At 40.7% G+C, this 16,086-nt stretch overlaps 1 protein-coding gene across 1 annotated transcript; it reads right to left on the minus strand.

Annotated features, from left to right (window-relative positions):
- Positions 1-3,401: 3,401 nt before the first annotated feature.
- Positions 3,402-15,883, minus strand: MED6 (mediator complex subunit 6). Its single transcript, XM_049825054.1, has 8 exons — positions 15,764-15,883; positions 12,663-12,822; positions 11,553-11,644; positions 7,725-7,807; positions 6,910-7,018; positions 6,330-6,445; positions 5,519-5,546; positions 3,402-4,922 (listed from the first exon to the last, which is right to left on the minus strand). The coding sequence occupies exons 1-8, from the start codon at positions 15,783-15,785 to the stop codon at positions 4,792-4,794; spliced, it is 741 nt and encodes a 246-aa protein (XP_049681011.1). The 5' UTR covers positions 15,786-15,883; the 3' UTR covers positions 3,402-4,791.
- Positions 15,884-16,086: the final 203 nt, after the last annotated feature.

Consider the following 16,086-nt stretch of genomic DNA (forward strand, 5'->3'; position numbering starts at 1 on the left):
TTTTTAAATGCATACTTCTGCTGTGTGATCACTCAAGTTAGAGAAAAGGCCCTACTAAATCACTCTGCCAACTTGCTAGAGACATGTCTTACCCCCTCCCAGAAGTTGCCTACTACTTTTTCTCTTTTAATATAAACATAACTATATAGTTAGGACTAGAAACTACTCTGGTTCCATTGTTGAACTCATGGCAGGTTATTCTTGGGGGGAAGTGTCAACATAAGTTTGCGACGCTGCATTAAGCACCTAAGCTAACCCTTCAGCATCGAGGTTACATAAAAAGAGATGACGCTGTTGTGTTCAGGTTACCAGAGCCTTGCACTTCTGTACTCTGATCAGGCAAAGATCAAAGGGAAGGGAGGGAAAGATTCCCATTATATGACAATGAACAGGTTGGAAGAAAAAAAATGACTGACCTTATGGTAGAGCAGGAAAAATGTATCACAGCAATCTGTAGCTACTTCAACTGCAGAAACATCTGTTTGGCAGGTGTAACTGGCTTTCTCATGATTAGTCAGTGTTTTTCAAATATTTTTCAATCTTGTAGCCCCCTAAAATTTCCAGTGAAGGTGCCAGCTCCTATGGAACTGAATCCTACCAGCAAGAGGTTTACTGTTCTCACTTACCTCTGTTGTCTCTAGGAACTGGTCACAAAACCCCAGCAGCCTTGTGGACCACAGGTTGAAACCCACTGTCCTGGCAGAAAGAAATGAAGCCTTCTGATTGTTGAGAGATCAATAATACATCATAACACATCCCACTGGGAAAATTTCTCCCCACCACCCATCCATCCATGATCCATGTTAGGCTACAGAAGGATACTTGTCACGTAGGTGACCATTTGTTCATTCTGTGCACAATTACAAGACCAAAGCAACACTTTATCAAAAATTCACCTTCCTCTCCAAGAAAAAACTGTCTTGAACCTTGAACGCCTAGTTATCATCATTTGCTTTGCCATTGAAAAAATACTGAAAAAAACCCTGAAAAACCATATCACATTAGCTTTTGTTCAGAAGCCATCTGTTGGTCAGTGAAGCCACGATCTATTTGCATAACATATCTTTACCATTTTTCTCACAGGGAACCTCCATGTCTCAAAACAAAGCTAATCTCTCCCCTTTGCCTTATCCTTCCTACTGCCTATACCCTTCTAACCTTGCACCAAGTACAGCTTGCTTTGCCAAGCAACACGTACTGACTGTCCAAATGGCATCTAACTCTCTTTGCTAGGAAAAGGTTACCAGAATACAAAGTATGGGGACAGAGCGGCCAAGAGGAATGGGCAAGAATAACACATAGCCTGGTCAGACCTTACTTAGTGAAAAGTTGAAAAAGACAGTATTTCTGCTGCATCCAAGACACCATTATAGCTTTACGCTGTGAATTGAGGTAGCTAGACTGCCCCTCTTCCTACAATCTTTTTGCATGTATGTGTATATATATGCACATGTGTGCATATCTGTTCACATGTATACAAACATTTACATGTATTTTCAGGCTCTCCGGAGAATGTTTCCATTAGAGCTCTGTGTCATTTTTAGCTCCTGATACCCCATGATTTAGGCCAAGAAAAGCCCTTTTGAATTCTGAATGGTTATTAATTAAGAGCAAAAAAATAGAGATAGCTCTCCTGTACAACCAAATCTCTCCTTTATGCAGAAGAAAAGTGACACACAGGGCAAACTTCAGAACTGCATGCTTATTTCCCTTTCATCTGTAAGCTTTACAAATACTGAAGGTCCTCGGAAGGACTTTGGACTTTGGCGCTTAGGCTCCAAACCAAGAGACAGTGTATAAATACCAGAAAGAAAAGGCTTAGATTCTCATACACTGAAAAACATTACTGACTAGAAGATAGCTGCTTAACAGCTTTTTGACAGTAAATTACTTGGAGTTTAACAGTAATATCTGAAATAATGTCACTCGAGTAAGTAAATACCAAAGCTCACTTAACTGATAAAATTAGTTTAGAATATCTTGTCAGCAAGTAACAAGATCAGAAGATATTTCGGTCCCTCATACAGCAAACCTTCAAAATTGAAGGACAGCTAAGAAATTGACACTCATTGGTAAGATCCCTTACTGCTTTATAATATAATTCTCTCAGGAAAAGATCATTCCCCTAGAAGAGGCTTATCACATTCAAATGTATTGTTTCATGCATAGAAGCCATTTGCTATCCTCTCAATAGCTGAGATGCTGGCACTTGAACTCAGATGGGATCAGATCAGAAGTCCATCCTTTTTAATGCCCTCTGACACTACCCAATACCAGACATTTCTACAGAAAGCAAAAAGGCTGGTAAGAGATGCAGACATGAGGACAGTCAGCCCCTTCAAGTTCCACCCTGATCTCTGAATCAGCTCAAATTCTGAGTATGGAATATAAAGATTCAGTCTAAATGGAACTCCAATTCAGCTTCATTAACTTGTCCCTCTATTCTTGTACTACAAGACACACACATACACAAAAAAAAAAAAAAAAAAAAAAAAAAAAAAAAGAGTTCTCTACTCTCCTACTTGCTTCACAATACTCAGTTTTTTAGACTCAATATTTGCCTCTTCTTTCCTACGAAACTAAAGCCTTGGTCCTCCCAGTGACTTCACAGGAGAAACTTTCTCCTAGTCATTTTATTGCCCTTCTTCAAACCATTCTATTTTAGAATTCTTTTCAGACATTGAACTGTTCAACACACTTTATTTCAGATGAAATCCAGTGACTGACAGAATACTTCACTCATACTATATGTTCTAGCATCTGGTTTTGACCACAGCTGTATGGGCCTTCAGCAATAAGCACGGTATCTTTCTTCTGCTAGTAATGTTAAATCTTTCCTTTGTGTACAAGTAGTTAAATTTTTCTCCCTCAGAAAAAGAAAGCCCAAAACACCCTAGATCTTCATTACAGTGCAGTCTAGTCAACTTTCTTGCTTAAGTTTTTCCAAATGACATATAAGTTCTTAGTAATATGAGTAACTACAGAGAAATTCAGCTCCTTTAATGTCCATTTCCAAGAACTTTATTCTGAATATCAGAAATCCAGCAAGGACTCTTGAGGTTCCTCACCACTCATGCCTCATTTCTGGAGATCCCCCTTTCCATCACGGGGGTGGATGGGACAATTGCTTTGGTGCTTCTTGAGCTCCTTGCTTTCAGAGGAATTTCTTTAATATAAGAAAGAATCTACACCCTTTTGGTCTAAGTGTATTTGCACTACCTGGTAATTATTCAATGCTGAATAATTAGCTCTGTCTTGTTTTGAGCATCCCACAATAACTGCTTTCTATATCTTCACTTGATTTAAGAGTTCACACTAGCTTATTATGTACTTCTATCAACATTTGGAGAAACAGCTGTTCAAACTTGACCCACATGGTATGAAATAAAGCTAATACACACTTAAGTACACCGATATATGAATTTTAGGTCTGTAGCTGCATCAACAGCAAACAGCTATTGGCTTATCTACATCTTTAGCGTTATAGCTTTGGATTACAGGACAAAAATTACACGGGTCTTTCCATCATTCGATAGCTACCCAGAGCTATTTATTACATTACTGAAACAGAAAGAGAGTCTCTTATAACCTCAAAAGAAATTTGACACAGCTGTCTAAGCATATCTCAGTCTTCCTTCCTATCTACATTTTGTTTACTATGTACAGACCTTTTTCTTGCTTACTACAGTTTACAAGAACACAGGTAACAGTTGTGAAAAGAAAGCAAGCTATTTCAAGAATTGCTCCATTACTTCAATGAAAGAAACAAAACCAACAGTCATTTCTTTGCCATGGATGACTTCTAATTTTTCAGGGCGGGGGGAAGTTTGTGTAAGCAACATGCTTAAACAGCAAAGTGTACAGCTTTGTATAGTGTCAGTGATGTTTCTCTTCCACTGCCCTACCTCCCAAGGTCTAAAAGGCAGATGACTAATCAAGGTGATCAGATGCAGCAAGAAAGTGCTAGAGGCACAGAGGAAGAGATGCAATTGATATATTTGAGCTACAGTGAAAAAAGGAGAAATATAAACAGCTTCACTGTGTGCAACAGCAAGACATTTTAGCCTGTTTTACATCATCATAAATCTCTCTCGCAGAACACTAGCTTTTATAATAAAAGACCAGCTTAGCCATTAAGTAAAATGAGTGCTCAAGAACACTTAGAGACTGAGAGCAGTTTGACATCTAATTACATGGATTTGAGCCTCCAGTTATCAAATCTTTTATCCGTATTGCAAGCATACTAAAGGCACAGCACTTTCTAGCAGGCAGCCTAAATCCTTTAGTTGAAGGTTTTTTCCTCAAAATAGCACAAAATATATTCCAATATCCAAGCAAAAAAAACGCTACCAGCACATATGGCATATCTGCTACTAACAAAGTAAGCATTTAAGAAAGGCATTCCAGCAACCAGGAGTTTCATTTGCCAAAAATTCAGGTTACTTTTTTTTTTTAAATAGGTAAAAGTTTTTTCTTTTTACATACAAAAACAAGACACAAGGGATGCAAGAGTTTGTAAAGATTTCAGGAGGCTGCAAAATATGTCCATATAAAAATCATTCTCAGAAGCCAACATTCAAAATAAGATGAACACTGAGAACACCTTCTTTGAGGCAGCTCACATCCTGACATTAACATTTGCGTGACAGGTTTCTACAGAAAAAGCTCTTACAGGGACTTCAGTCCCTGAAGTGTCAGTCTCAGTGGAAGAGCTTAAATATAAAGAAAGGGGAGCGAGAATCTCCTGTTTTGCAGGTACTGACTAATCCAGATGTGTAACAACTTCTCCCTTCACTGCAGTCTCATCCGTTTTTCAGGTGGTCCTTTAGCGCCAGCACTCTGCTGAGCATTCTTTACAGTCTCTTTTTCCTCTGGCTTGACAGCTTCAGGGGCTGGTTCTGGTTCCTTCTTGATTTGATCCACTTAAGAAGTAACAGCAAAAGAAAGTTAAACCTCCAATTTTTATTCCTAAAAAACTATTCACAGTACTCAGAAAATATTGTTGATGTCAAAGGGGCAAAATTAATTTCAAAGATATAATAATAACCATGGACTAAACTCATACCTATAGGGGTTAAAAAGTGGAATAGATTGAAGAGATACAGTTCATGCTTCTCCTGTTTTGAGGTTGCTTACAATCAACTCAAAGCCTTCACATGCTTTCTTGAGCTTGTAGCACCCTGCAAAATCACTAAGATGCTGGACTAACCTGTTCCCTCATTCACCCTTTCACCCTCCTCCTGCTTCCAAAGACCATTTCCTGTATTTGGACCTTTAGGCAATATAGTTTTACAGACAGAAAGGGCAGGAGTAGAATACACATTTTTTTCAATTTCATCCTGGCTGTCACAGAGAACTCTTATCTAGTACTTTGCTCTTACCTAGCACTTCGCACAATTAGGCAATGCCAGAATTCCTAACCACCTCAGTAGCAGCAGCAAGGAGCTTATATGGCAACTGGAAGACACTGCTATATAAAGCCTATTTTTTAAGTCTTGTGAGAATAATAGTGTTTTACCTGGGATAGGCTTTTCTCCAGGCTTTTGCTGTGGGGGAAGAAGCAAAAAAATAAAACAACACATCAGTGGAACCAAAGTTATAATTCTTAACCCTTCCTACTATTCATTTAGGAATATAAACCAACCAATACACTCTTATACGCAAGAGTTGAGGGTAGAAGGGATCACTTAATACACTTTAAAATCCAATTAACATTTTATAACATCCAGCTTTTCCTCTGGCAACTGAAAAGCACTAATGCAAAAAATACGCAGTTAGCCAGTCTTTCCCACATCTGAGGAGTAAACAGTTTTGTGAGATGCTATAAACATAATTTCCTTTGCTCCCGAGCAGAATACCTGGTGGAACAAATGACTACTAGAGAAGATCACAGGTAATCACAACAGCTTCAGAGAATGCCAAGAATTTCCACGCTAATTAATGAGCCTCCAGAACAATGGAGTAACTAAAACAAAATAGCTGTGGTGGCTTGACTGAGCTCACAAAGCAGGAAACTGGAAGCAGCAGCAAAATCTGATAGCTGACAAGAACTAACCTTCTGTGATTAGATATGGCATTTGTATAATAAAATTCGCCCTCATAGTTTAGCCAAGGTCTTAATGACTCCTGCAATTACAGAGGGGAATCCTACACTCCAATCAGAGCCTTCCATTCCAAATTTATTGTCTAATCCATGTTATCATTGCAGAATGAACACAAAATTTCCATTCAGTTTCAGCTGAAGTACTTATGTACTGAAGTGCAAGTACTTATGACTGCCTTGAGTTCTAAGTAAATTACAGTAATACTACAGCTTATAAGTGCCATACCTGAACAAATCTAGGTGGAAACTTTTGTCTTAGGTCTAAAAGCAAAGCATCTACCCGTTGCCTTTGGAAAATAGAACTTGGTTCTTCTTTCTTCTTGGCTTTTGGCTTAGCTTTCTCTGCAAGTCACAGAAATGTAAGAGAAAGATGTATTGGAAGTTCTATTCTCTCAACAGCTCTTTGTCGTATGACAAGTTGGTATTTGTCTCTTCTCAAAACTTCACCTACATTTTCCCTTTGATATCAGGTGGATTTTTTTTGTGGAAGACAGATTAAGGACAACTCTTACCTTCTGACAAACTGGTTTGGCTTCTGGAAATGTACTTGGGTCCCCAGTGGGTTAAAGAGTTGCCCACTTTGTTGACACACGGCTCACCATTTTCATCTCCCACCCATGCCTCGATGTTCATCCCCACCAGCACAGAAGAGCAAGATTCCTTCCACCTGATAGGGAGCACTAACTTACCCTTCAGACAGACAGACACTTAACCTCATCTCTACACCATCACCATGCATTGCCTCAAGCTTTTCCCTACATTACCTTCCCCCTCCCAAAGCACGCAGGAGCAACTAGGAATCATACCTCGTTCTTCTTGATCTTTGAAATGCCACCAGTAGCCCTTGGATGGGTGATAGCGACAGTAGGACATAGCTTCTTCAAAAGCAGACTGAATTCCATGCACTGCAGTGAGCTTTCAGAACAAGAACATAAGGCAGTATTCAGAATTTAAGGAGAAAATACTGTATAAATTTTAGAAAGCAGGAATTTTAAAATTAGTATTCTATATTAATTTTTGTTCTGGGAAGGGAACTTGAGACATCTAGTTTTGGACCAAGAATGTAATCTCTTTAACACGGTCTTACAAGACCTTTTCTGAAGTGCATTTGTAAATTGACAGAGAAAAACTTGCAAAAGCAGTAATGTACTAGAACAGAAGAAATCAAAACAAACCCGAGTATCCAATTAAAAGAAATTCCACATCAACTTAAAAACATAAGCCTCATTTAAAGAGAAATATTACATTACCTTAACATTAACATTCCAAAGCGATCTTCACTGAATATGTATTTACTTATTATTTCATATGTATTTGTCATGTAATTTTTCTTTTGATTTTTCGAACCTCATGCTGCTCTCCCAATTGTGTAGGTTCAACTATTCTGATCCTTCATCCTTAAACAATGTATCCTGCTTTTTGGACCATACTGCACTCTCCCAGGATCTTTCATTTCCATGTGGGATGCAGGCCATATTAACTAGTGGGGTTTGTTTTATGTTACTGTATACCACACAAGATCTTTCCCCAAAACAGTGAAGGAGGGATTTAAAGAGCCTGGGGAGGAACCAAAAGTAAAACCAATACAAACCGGTATACTTCAAATGCACAGAACACTTACAACTCTGGAGTTAATGACAGACCCTAAGTCAGGTGCCTGATAAATCACTCCAGCAATAATATAGTAGTCAGCCAATGGGATAACTGTGGGGAGAAAAGAAAAAAAAAAGGCAGGATCAATTTAAAGCTCTGGCTGAAGACTGTATTTGTTGCTGAATATCAGTAGTAACAGCAGAAATTGTAATATTTACCTCGTCACCAAATTTTCTCTTTTTAACCTTTTCCTTCAAGGTGCTTTACTTGAACCTTAGCCACAGACTGATAAGGAGAAAAAAACCCACAAGGTCTGCTTTACAGATAGAAAAACATCAGCTTTAAGTCCTGTCCTACTGCAAACAAATAATTGACCTTACAAGAGTTGGGGTTTTCAGAGGTACACAAGAGGAGTCAAGTGAACTGCACTGGAAGTAGTTCCACTTGCCTTTGCTACTGGTAGAAACCCACAACAACGCAAGATCTCATTCTTCCGGCCTCAGCTTTCTCCAACTTGTACAGTCCTCTTAGCTAGATTTCCCAGACCCAGGGGCAGCTAAGCACACACAGAGCATGCCTTTCTAAATAAATAACATTCTGCCAAAAAAAGACTACCTTCCAAAGGCATTTGTTAAATCAGATTTGGAACCTCTACTGACCGATCAAAAATTGTTGTTCATTAGACCTGCAATGCAGGGGAACATCACAATTGCCTCCATAATACCCTGCCAAAGATTCTTCAATTGAGGAACCACAGCGATGCTATCAGCTTCACATTCCTAAGGATCTTACCTGCTCACACATTTGTTCCAGTTCCCCCATCTGCATTAGCACATTCTGCCTGAACCTTTTTACTGACAGGACGCAATTCATCCAGTACTTGCATTTTATGAAGCTTGGACACCTGCCTAAATTAACAGACGAAGACAGCTGAGTCCATATTACAGCCAGTCCCCACTTCTCCTCAAAAGAAAGAGGATTCTCAGCATTTCCTTAGAAGTGGAGCAAGACACAGAACAGCAGCTTTACCGTCTCACAGCTCTGTACTAGAGCAGCCTGCCTTCCTAGACAGGTAACTCTCCCTAATCATTTGATCTGAAGATTTTTTTCCAAAATCACTTCAAACAGGCAAAAAAACTTGGCTTAAAGAATTTAAAATACAAGTATACTTGTATACAGAAGTCATAAGGCAGGCCTACACCAGTTCCGAGTACTCAACACTAGCTGTGAAATCATTAAATTTTAGTTTTCCATCCCCATTCTCGCGTCTCAAATACACTAATGTTTGTACCATGATAAAATGAAACGCATGGGTAACATTTGAGCTAGGGAACTTGTCATGTGAAGGATAAAGTAATTTGGCAGAAAATAAACCCCCTTCCGTTCCAGTTTATCCTCAGATATCAGAGGGGCTGAGGGTGGCTAGGTTTAGATTCTGAGTGATATCCAATTTGGCACTATTAGTCCAGTCGTGTTCAACTTCTTGAACTTTCACTATTACAATGCCCTAATAGCGCACTGCACTTTCACTTTCAGCTTAGTCACACTCCATGGACACACACAGCCAGACTTAGAGAATTTGGCAGCACCCAATGAGAAACTTTTACGGCTAGCTTAATGAATAACGCAGTTTAAAGCGACAGAAATACAGATTCTTACGGATTGCCAGTGATACACACACTGTCTGCAAAAGCACTGCAAACATTTAGATTATAAATAATACAGTGTGCAAAATCAGAAGAGCGACTCTATAGACAGAGATGTCTAAGTTTTCCAAGTAAGCGCTCAGTATAGTCCGGATCTTACCCAAAGGCATCCTTATGGGGGGCAAGAGACACTCAGCCCCTTGACTGACCTCAGGAGTCAGAGGTAGTCTGTGATAGTGTCTTCCCCGACTTGTTTTCGATGATGCTTTCCCTAACACTCCCCCTTTCTTAGCCATTTTTATACAATTCTTTACCTTCAAGGTAGAGCTTGAGTGACTCTAGTCATACATACCTTTATTATGATTGGTATAAAATTCTCTTGCTTCGCCTTTAAAGGTATAGTTTAACAAAAATTCAGAGCGCAGGCTCAGCGAGGGGTGGTCCCACTTTGAAGGCAGGTAGTCTTTGGGATGGAAGTGTGTTTTGCTATTATAATGACATTATAATGAGCAAAGTTTGCACAAAGGACAGCATTTTGTCAAAATATGACAAACTATTGGCCCAGGGTGGCAAATATGCAGCTTATCAGTACCATAGTACCATGAAGTTCCTATCTCTGCAGTGATTCACAAAGCCTGGCCACAGAGTCTTTGCTCCATTCCAACCTCTGTGCCCTTTTGCAGGCAACATTGTCTAGGGAACCACTGTGGAATGGATTCCTTGCATACCAGTTGCATTCCACCCTGAAAGCTTCTTCGATGTTATACCTTTCCTTAATGTGTGAACAATGCCATACCTTTAATATAGGTTTAATTTCTAAGTCACCTCCAGTAATTATTCCACAGAACTAGGCAACTCAATCAAGGTACCTAGAATAAACTTTACAGTCACAATGGGAAAAATATTACCAAACAAGTCCCAGTTAAGTTCCACCAAATATATATTTGCCTTACTGCAGAAGTCTGAACACACATATTGTGGAAGTCCCAACTCTACTCTCAATCTAAAAAGTGTCAAAGCAGGAAATTAAGGGCTGCATGTTATTTCCATATTCATCTTTTGACAGCTAAATTCAAAACCTTTAATAAAGCAACTACTCAAAAAATCTATTAAAGAAGGAATCATATATGTTCTTTTTCAGTATGGAACTGCAATATAAAGAGGCCATTACTTGATACAAGCAAATAAGCAGCACTGCTAGACAAAGCAAACTCCTATACAACACTAAAATGCATATGCAGAGAGAGCCTAATTCACTTAAAAAAAGAAAGTTAAAAAATAACTAGCATTGACCCTGCCTTTCATTGCTATAAAGATTACTCTGAAATAACCTGAATTATTTTACATATACAGGCAGTAAACACAGAAGTCAGTCCAATAACTATTGAAATGTGGCTACTTTTTTAATTAATCACACACACCCAAACAAATTTAAGGTTAAAAAGGAATAATGAAGCCAGTTGCATGCAAATGGAAAAAGAGCTAAGGTATTTCATTTAAAACTTGAAAAGGTAAGGAGTGGTGCTGTTGTTACAAGATTCCCTCACAATGCCAAAATACTCAGTTCTCACAGGAATAACCAAAACAAGCAGCATTTGCAGTATCTCATGGTCATTTTTCACATGAGTCATTGTCTTCTACTCACAAGATCCTACTCAGCAGTATAACCAATCCACAGTTGAAGGTGGAAATAGTGCAGAATAAGACAGCGACACGACACAAACAAAAGCATGAATGATCCCTCTCCCTAACTAATGGAAATCATGGTTCTCCAAAATAAATAAATAAATCACATACTAGCCATTTCAGATGATTAGGTCAAATTAAACTAAGCTCATCACTCCTAAGCAAGGATATCATTAGCCTTATATTCAAATAATTAAAATTAATACTCTTGCATAGCCTAACCGATAAATATAACATGGCATGAATGCTATTATCAATTTCCCATGGCAAAATATACGATAGGGCAGCACTTTCTCATTGTACTCTTCACATTTCACCACAAGATGGCAATCCCTGCTATTAGCACACTAGAGGTCACTCTGCTAGACAAAATATCTCCATCCCACCACAAAGCCTCATACCCTTTTATTTAGACTTAAGATAGACATAAAAGGGGAACCAGAAGTGCTTAAACAAATTAGGAACAGATAAAAGGGGCTAACCAATCAGGCTTCTCAACAGTGACATGAACTGAGTGACCTTACCTTGTGCTGGAGATTGCCTTTGCTGCTTTCGAATAATGAAGAGAATGGGCTCTTGTGCATGAAGAAGGATGTACTCCACTCCAACCATTTGGCTGAAAAAAAAAGCAACCAGAATAAGTATCTTCCTCAAAGTAAAATCTGTAGGATGTATAGAGCTACCAAAAGGCCTGGAAGTAAAGGGATGAAGTTCTGACGCTTTGCAAGCTCTTCTATATAACGGGCAGTAAATAAAGGCATAGGATTTCCTGGGCTAGCTATAAAAATCTAGCTTCATACATAAAAGGAGCCACAACAACCTGACACAACATCTCAGTAGAATATGTTAGCAAACAAATAAATAGCAAGAAGGATAACAATCTATCGTCATAGAGATGTCTTTTAAAGTCAGAAACAAAGGACCAGTGTATGATGTGACCATCTGTGTGTCTGATGTGAAAGCCCCTCTGCAACCACATCTGAGCACAAGTGACTTCACCAATGAACTTTTAGCTCAGCTTGAACACTCCCTATCATATTGTGGAGTCTTTAAATAGTCCTCAAACATCTCACTTGTGCTCAGTGTAGCAGATGGGGAACTGCAAAGAAAGTTAAACTTCTGCATGCTGCAATCTCATTACACAACCATCTGCGATCAGTTTATTTACAACACTCACTACTTTTATTACCCATACTAAAAAGCCAGCTCTTTGGAGGAATTATGTACTAATTATGGCACATAGCCAGCAGGATACAGAAAGACAAACTCAGAGCATCTCCTAACATAAACCCTATTCACCATAGAAAAACATTCAACTACATTACCATTACTCAAGTTCTGTTGAGCTGAGAGGATGAAAGAAGACAGCTTTTCTAATTCAGAGAAATATCCGAAAGGCGATTTACTGGAATCTCAGAACATACATAGAATCAGTCATGCTTAGCACTTCCTTGAAATGGCGTAAGAGGAAGTAGAAGACATCCAAACACAGAAAAAGCTGGGCTCCCTGGCAAGTGGCAGGACTAAAAACCACAGAACAGAAGGTTTCCAGCATGCTTCCATTCAACCGTCAAAGCCTCTGGATGGAGGGACAAAGGACACTGCACAAGAAGCAGTTCCAAATTACAACTTACTTCAAATGGTCCAAGGTCATCCGCTGCATTTTGACAACTTCGTTGTTACATGTTCGGTCATAGAAAGGGTTACTTCGCTCTGAGAAATAGTCCAACACGCTCCCATTGTTTAATATTGGAATCCAAGAGCTGTCAACCCAGGAAATTCCCAAGAGATTATCTGAGAAGAGAAATATACACTGAGTACCAAAGCAGCCAGAAACACTGCAAATACCTCCAAGAGTAAATTGCCACCAGTTAATGATTATAGCAGGAGAAGGAGGTGGAACAGTCTCACACAAACCAGCGCTAACTGAAAATGTGTTCAATAGAGTTCAAATAATAATTCATATCCTTCCACCTTCTGCAGTTCTGTTACACGTACGTAACAGAAATACAGCCTTTTTTTATTATTGCACTTTCCTTGACCACTAGCTGCTGGTATACCTTTATGTCTCAAGAATGTAAGCTGGGTCTGTGTGCACGTGTGCATGCATGCTGTGTTGGTGGGAGTTAATTAGCTCTGATACTGTATATAATATTATCATACTACATCTACTCAGTAGTATTATATAGTTTATTTTAAGAACCACAGCATTAGGTGAGTAGAAAGACAGTCCAAAGCATGGTTCCTTTTGAAAGCTAGGTCTCTGGTAAGTTGAATTTACTAAAATAAGTTAGAATCCGTTACGGGGTGGGGGGTACGGATTTTATTATCACACTGCAGCAAAATGATGTTCCTCAAGCAAACCAAAGAAACCAACGTCAACAATTGGTTCCACAGTCAACAAACCTGCTAACGTTGAAGATCCATGAGGCACCTTGAAAAGCACCCTGAAATTCAACCATTTTAAATTGCAGCAGCAGCAAATAGAATTTCCAAGGCACAAGAAAGCAGGAAACAAAGGCATGCATTGTTTAGAATTAAAAAACATAAGTGATGAGAAGTCATTGAAGACTGAATGAAGAACTGAAATTCCCTTTGCACAGGAACCATTCCCTTACGTTCACGCATTATATACATACCCAGAACTCCCATTTATCATTCCACTGTGAATATTTTACTTCTGCAACAACTCTGCATGCTCAAGGATGACTGGATCAGTTCCAAAAATGCCAGCTCATATGCTACTAGCAGTTTCACTGAGGAACAGTTAATAAAGTAACACTAGCTGCCCAGCAAACCAGGAAAAATGCAGCATAAATAGTCATGTGTAAATCATTTTGCCTCAATCTCAGAACTGCCAGCCTCTTTCATATAACTTGGGGTGGGGGGGAAGTCAAGGCATTCATGTCATTTCATATACACTATTCTCTCTCCTCACTATAAAAAAAGAAAATCTCAGAAACACAGCACTAAGATCCATTATTAAGCACTTAAGCCGTGGTAGTGCTGATTATCCTAAATGCCTTTCAAAACCAAAAGACAAGCCTTCCTTCCCAACAACATCAAAATCTTAAGTGCTTGCCATGTTCTTCCCATAATAAATTCCCATATTACATTTCAAATACAGACTTTTCTTGCTTGTATGATTAACAATAACTACAGTTCTCAAGAGGAATGTCAGGCAAGCTTCATATACATATAGCTATAATGCTGTATATAGACTGACAAACATATCATAAAACAGAATATAAAGTTGGGCTCTGAGGCTCAATTATCCATAGCTGCTTAGTGCCAATATTTGTAATTGCCTTTTTAACTAGCAAGACTGCTCTCTTAAACTATTCCTGGGAAAAAAGGGGAGGAAGAACAAAACCAACCATGAACGTGACAAGTCTGTTATTCCCACTAAGAAGTGAGTACTTCAGTTTATTTTGGGTATGAGAAAGGATGGTGTTCCTGCTTCCCTGTTCCTTTCAAAAACAGGACATCTTGTTCAAAGCAATTTTTGTGGAACTTGCATCACAGATGCACAAGTAAAGTGCCTGTGACAATACAGCCAGTGTGCCATAAATGTCAAGACAATTTGGGAGACGAGCCAGCAGGAGAAAACCTCTGTGGCATTACCAAAATTAACCCCTCACAAGCTTTCCTTAAATATCTGTTCTTGGTCATTCTCAGAGACTCCATCACACAGGCCTTTGGTGTGATTCCATTCAGACACCCTTATGGAGAAAAATAATTTCCTTTCTCATGCCCTCTCAAGCCCCTCTTCCTCTCTCAAAGTTCAAACTCTTCACAGTAATTTAACCTGTATTTTGTTTACAATGTAAACCTTTAATACTTCATTCAAGTATCACCCCTTCTTCGTCAAAACATTCTCTCATTCTATTCATACCCCTGAATTCTCACCCAAAACTTTCTTGTTCTCAGTTACTTCAGCTTTCTTTCTGGCTTTTCTAACAGCCAGCTTGCCTCATCACATCCACCTGAAGCACTGTTAAGATTACCAGCCTAACTCACTGCTTTGGTCTGGCGCGAGTCCCACACATGCCGGTGTTTCCTACCTTCCTCCAAACTTGAGAGCTAAAACTCTCTTTTTTAGCTGTTCCCTATCTTACTGTTTCACCCCAGGACCTCCTTATTCCACCTGAAAAGGCAGAAGCGTACAGAAGGGAGGCTTGTTTTTCCCAGGTGGCCCAGAACACACCCTCCCAGCCTGCCTCATGTCCGAGAAAACTGCCTTTTGGACAGTTTTTCCTCCCAGTCCCTTTTCCTGACACAGATGCATTAGCAACACTACTAAACTCCCTTGTGCAGTCTTTTCAAAGAGATACAAACAAACGCAGGAGTTCTCTTGCCCCTACAGAGCGCTAATAAAGAAAGCGGCTCTATCAAGCTCCCACCTTTGGCCACAGCCCGTCCTCCACTAACTCGGACGCTCCTGGGGGCGAACACTATTACACAGCAACCTCCGGCCGGCCAGCCAGGACGGTGCCCATTACAACAACCTCCAGCCGCCGCTGCCCCGGGGCAGCCAGGCCCGCCGCCCTCTGCCCCACGCAGGGCAGCTCACCCCTCGGCGCCCGCCGGCAGAGCCGAGCCCAAGGCGGCGGGCAGACCCCACGACCCAAGACGGAGGCGGCCCCCGGCAAGGCCAGGAGCCGCGGGAAGCGCAACCCGCCGGTCAGGGCCGCCAGCGGGAAGCCCCGAGCGCCCACACACGCCCCGGCCCTACCTCGGATATCCACCGCCGCCATGGCCGCGCCGCGCACTTCCGCCCGGCGCCCTGACGGGGCGGGAGGCGGCGAGGACAGGAAGCGGGGTAGAGCGGCGCCGGCAACCGAGACGGGAGACGAGAGCGGCGCCACGCCCGCGGGGGCGGGGCGGGGGCGGGGCGGGGGCGGGGCCTCCGGCGGAGGGGCGGGGCCAGGCAGGGTGAAGGCGGTCCTCGGGCAGCCCTGCCGGGCCATGGGGTGGGATGGGATGGGATGGGATGGGATGTCATGGCATGGCATGGCATGGCATGGGATGGCATGGCATGGGAGAACATCCCTCGTC

The sequence above is a fragment of the Accipiter gentilis genome, chromosome 22 (genome assembly GCF_929443795.1).
Source record: "Accipiter gentilis chromosome 22, bAccGen1.1, whole genome shotgun sequence".
Classification (NCBI taxonomy): domain Eukaryota; kingdom Metazoa; phylum Chordata; class Aves; order Accipitriformes; family Accipitridae; genus Astur; species Astur gentilis.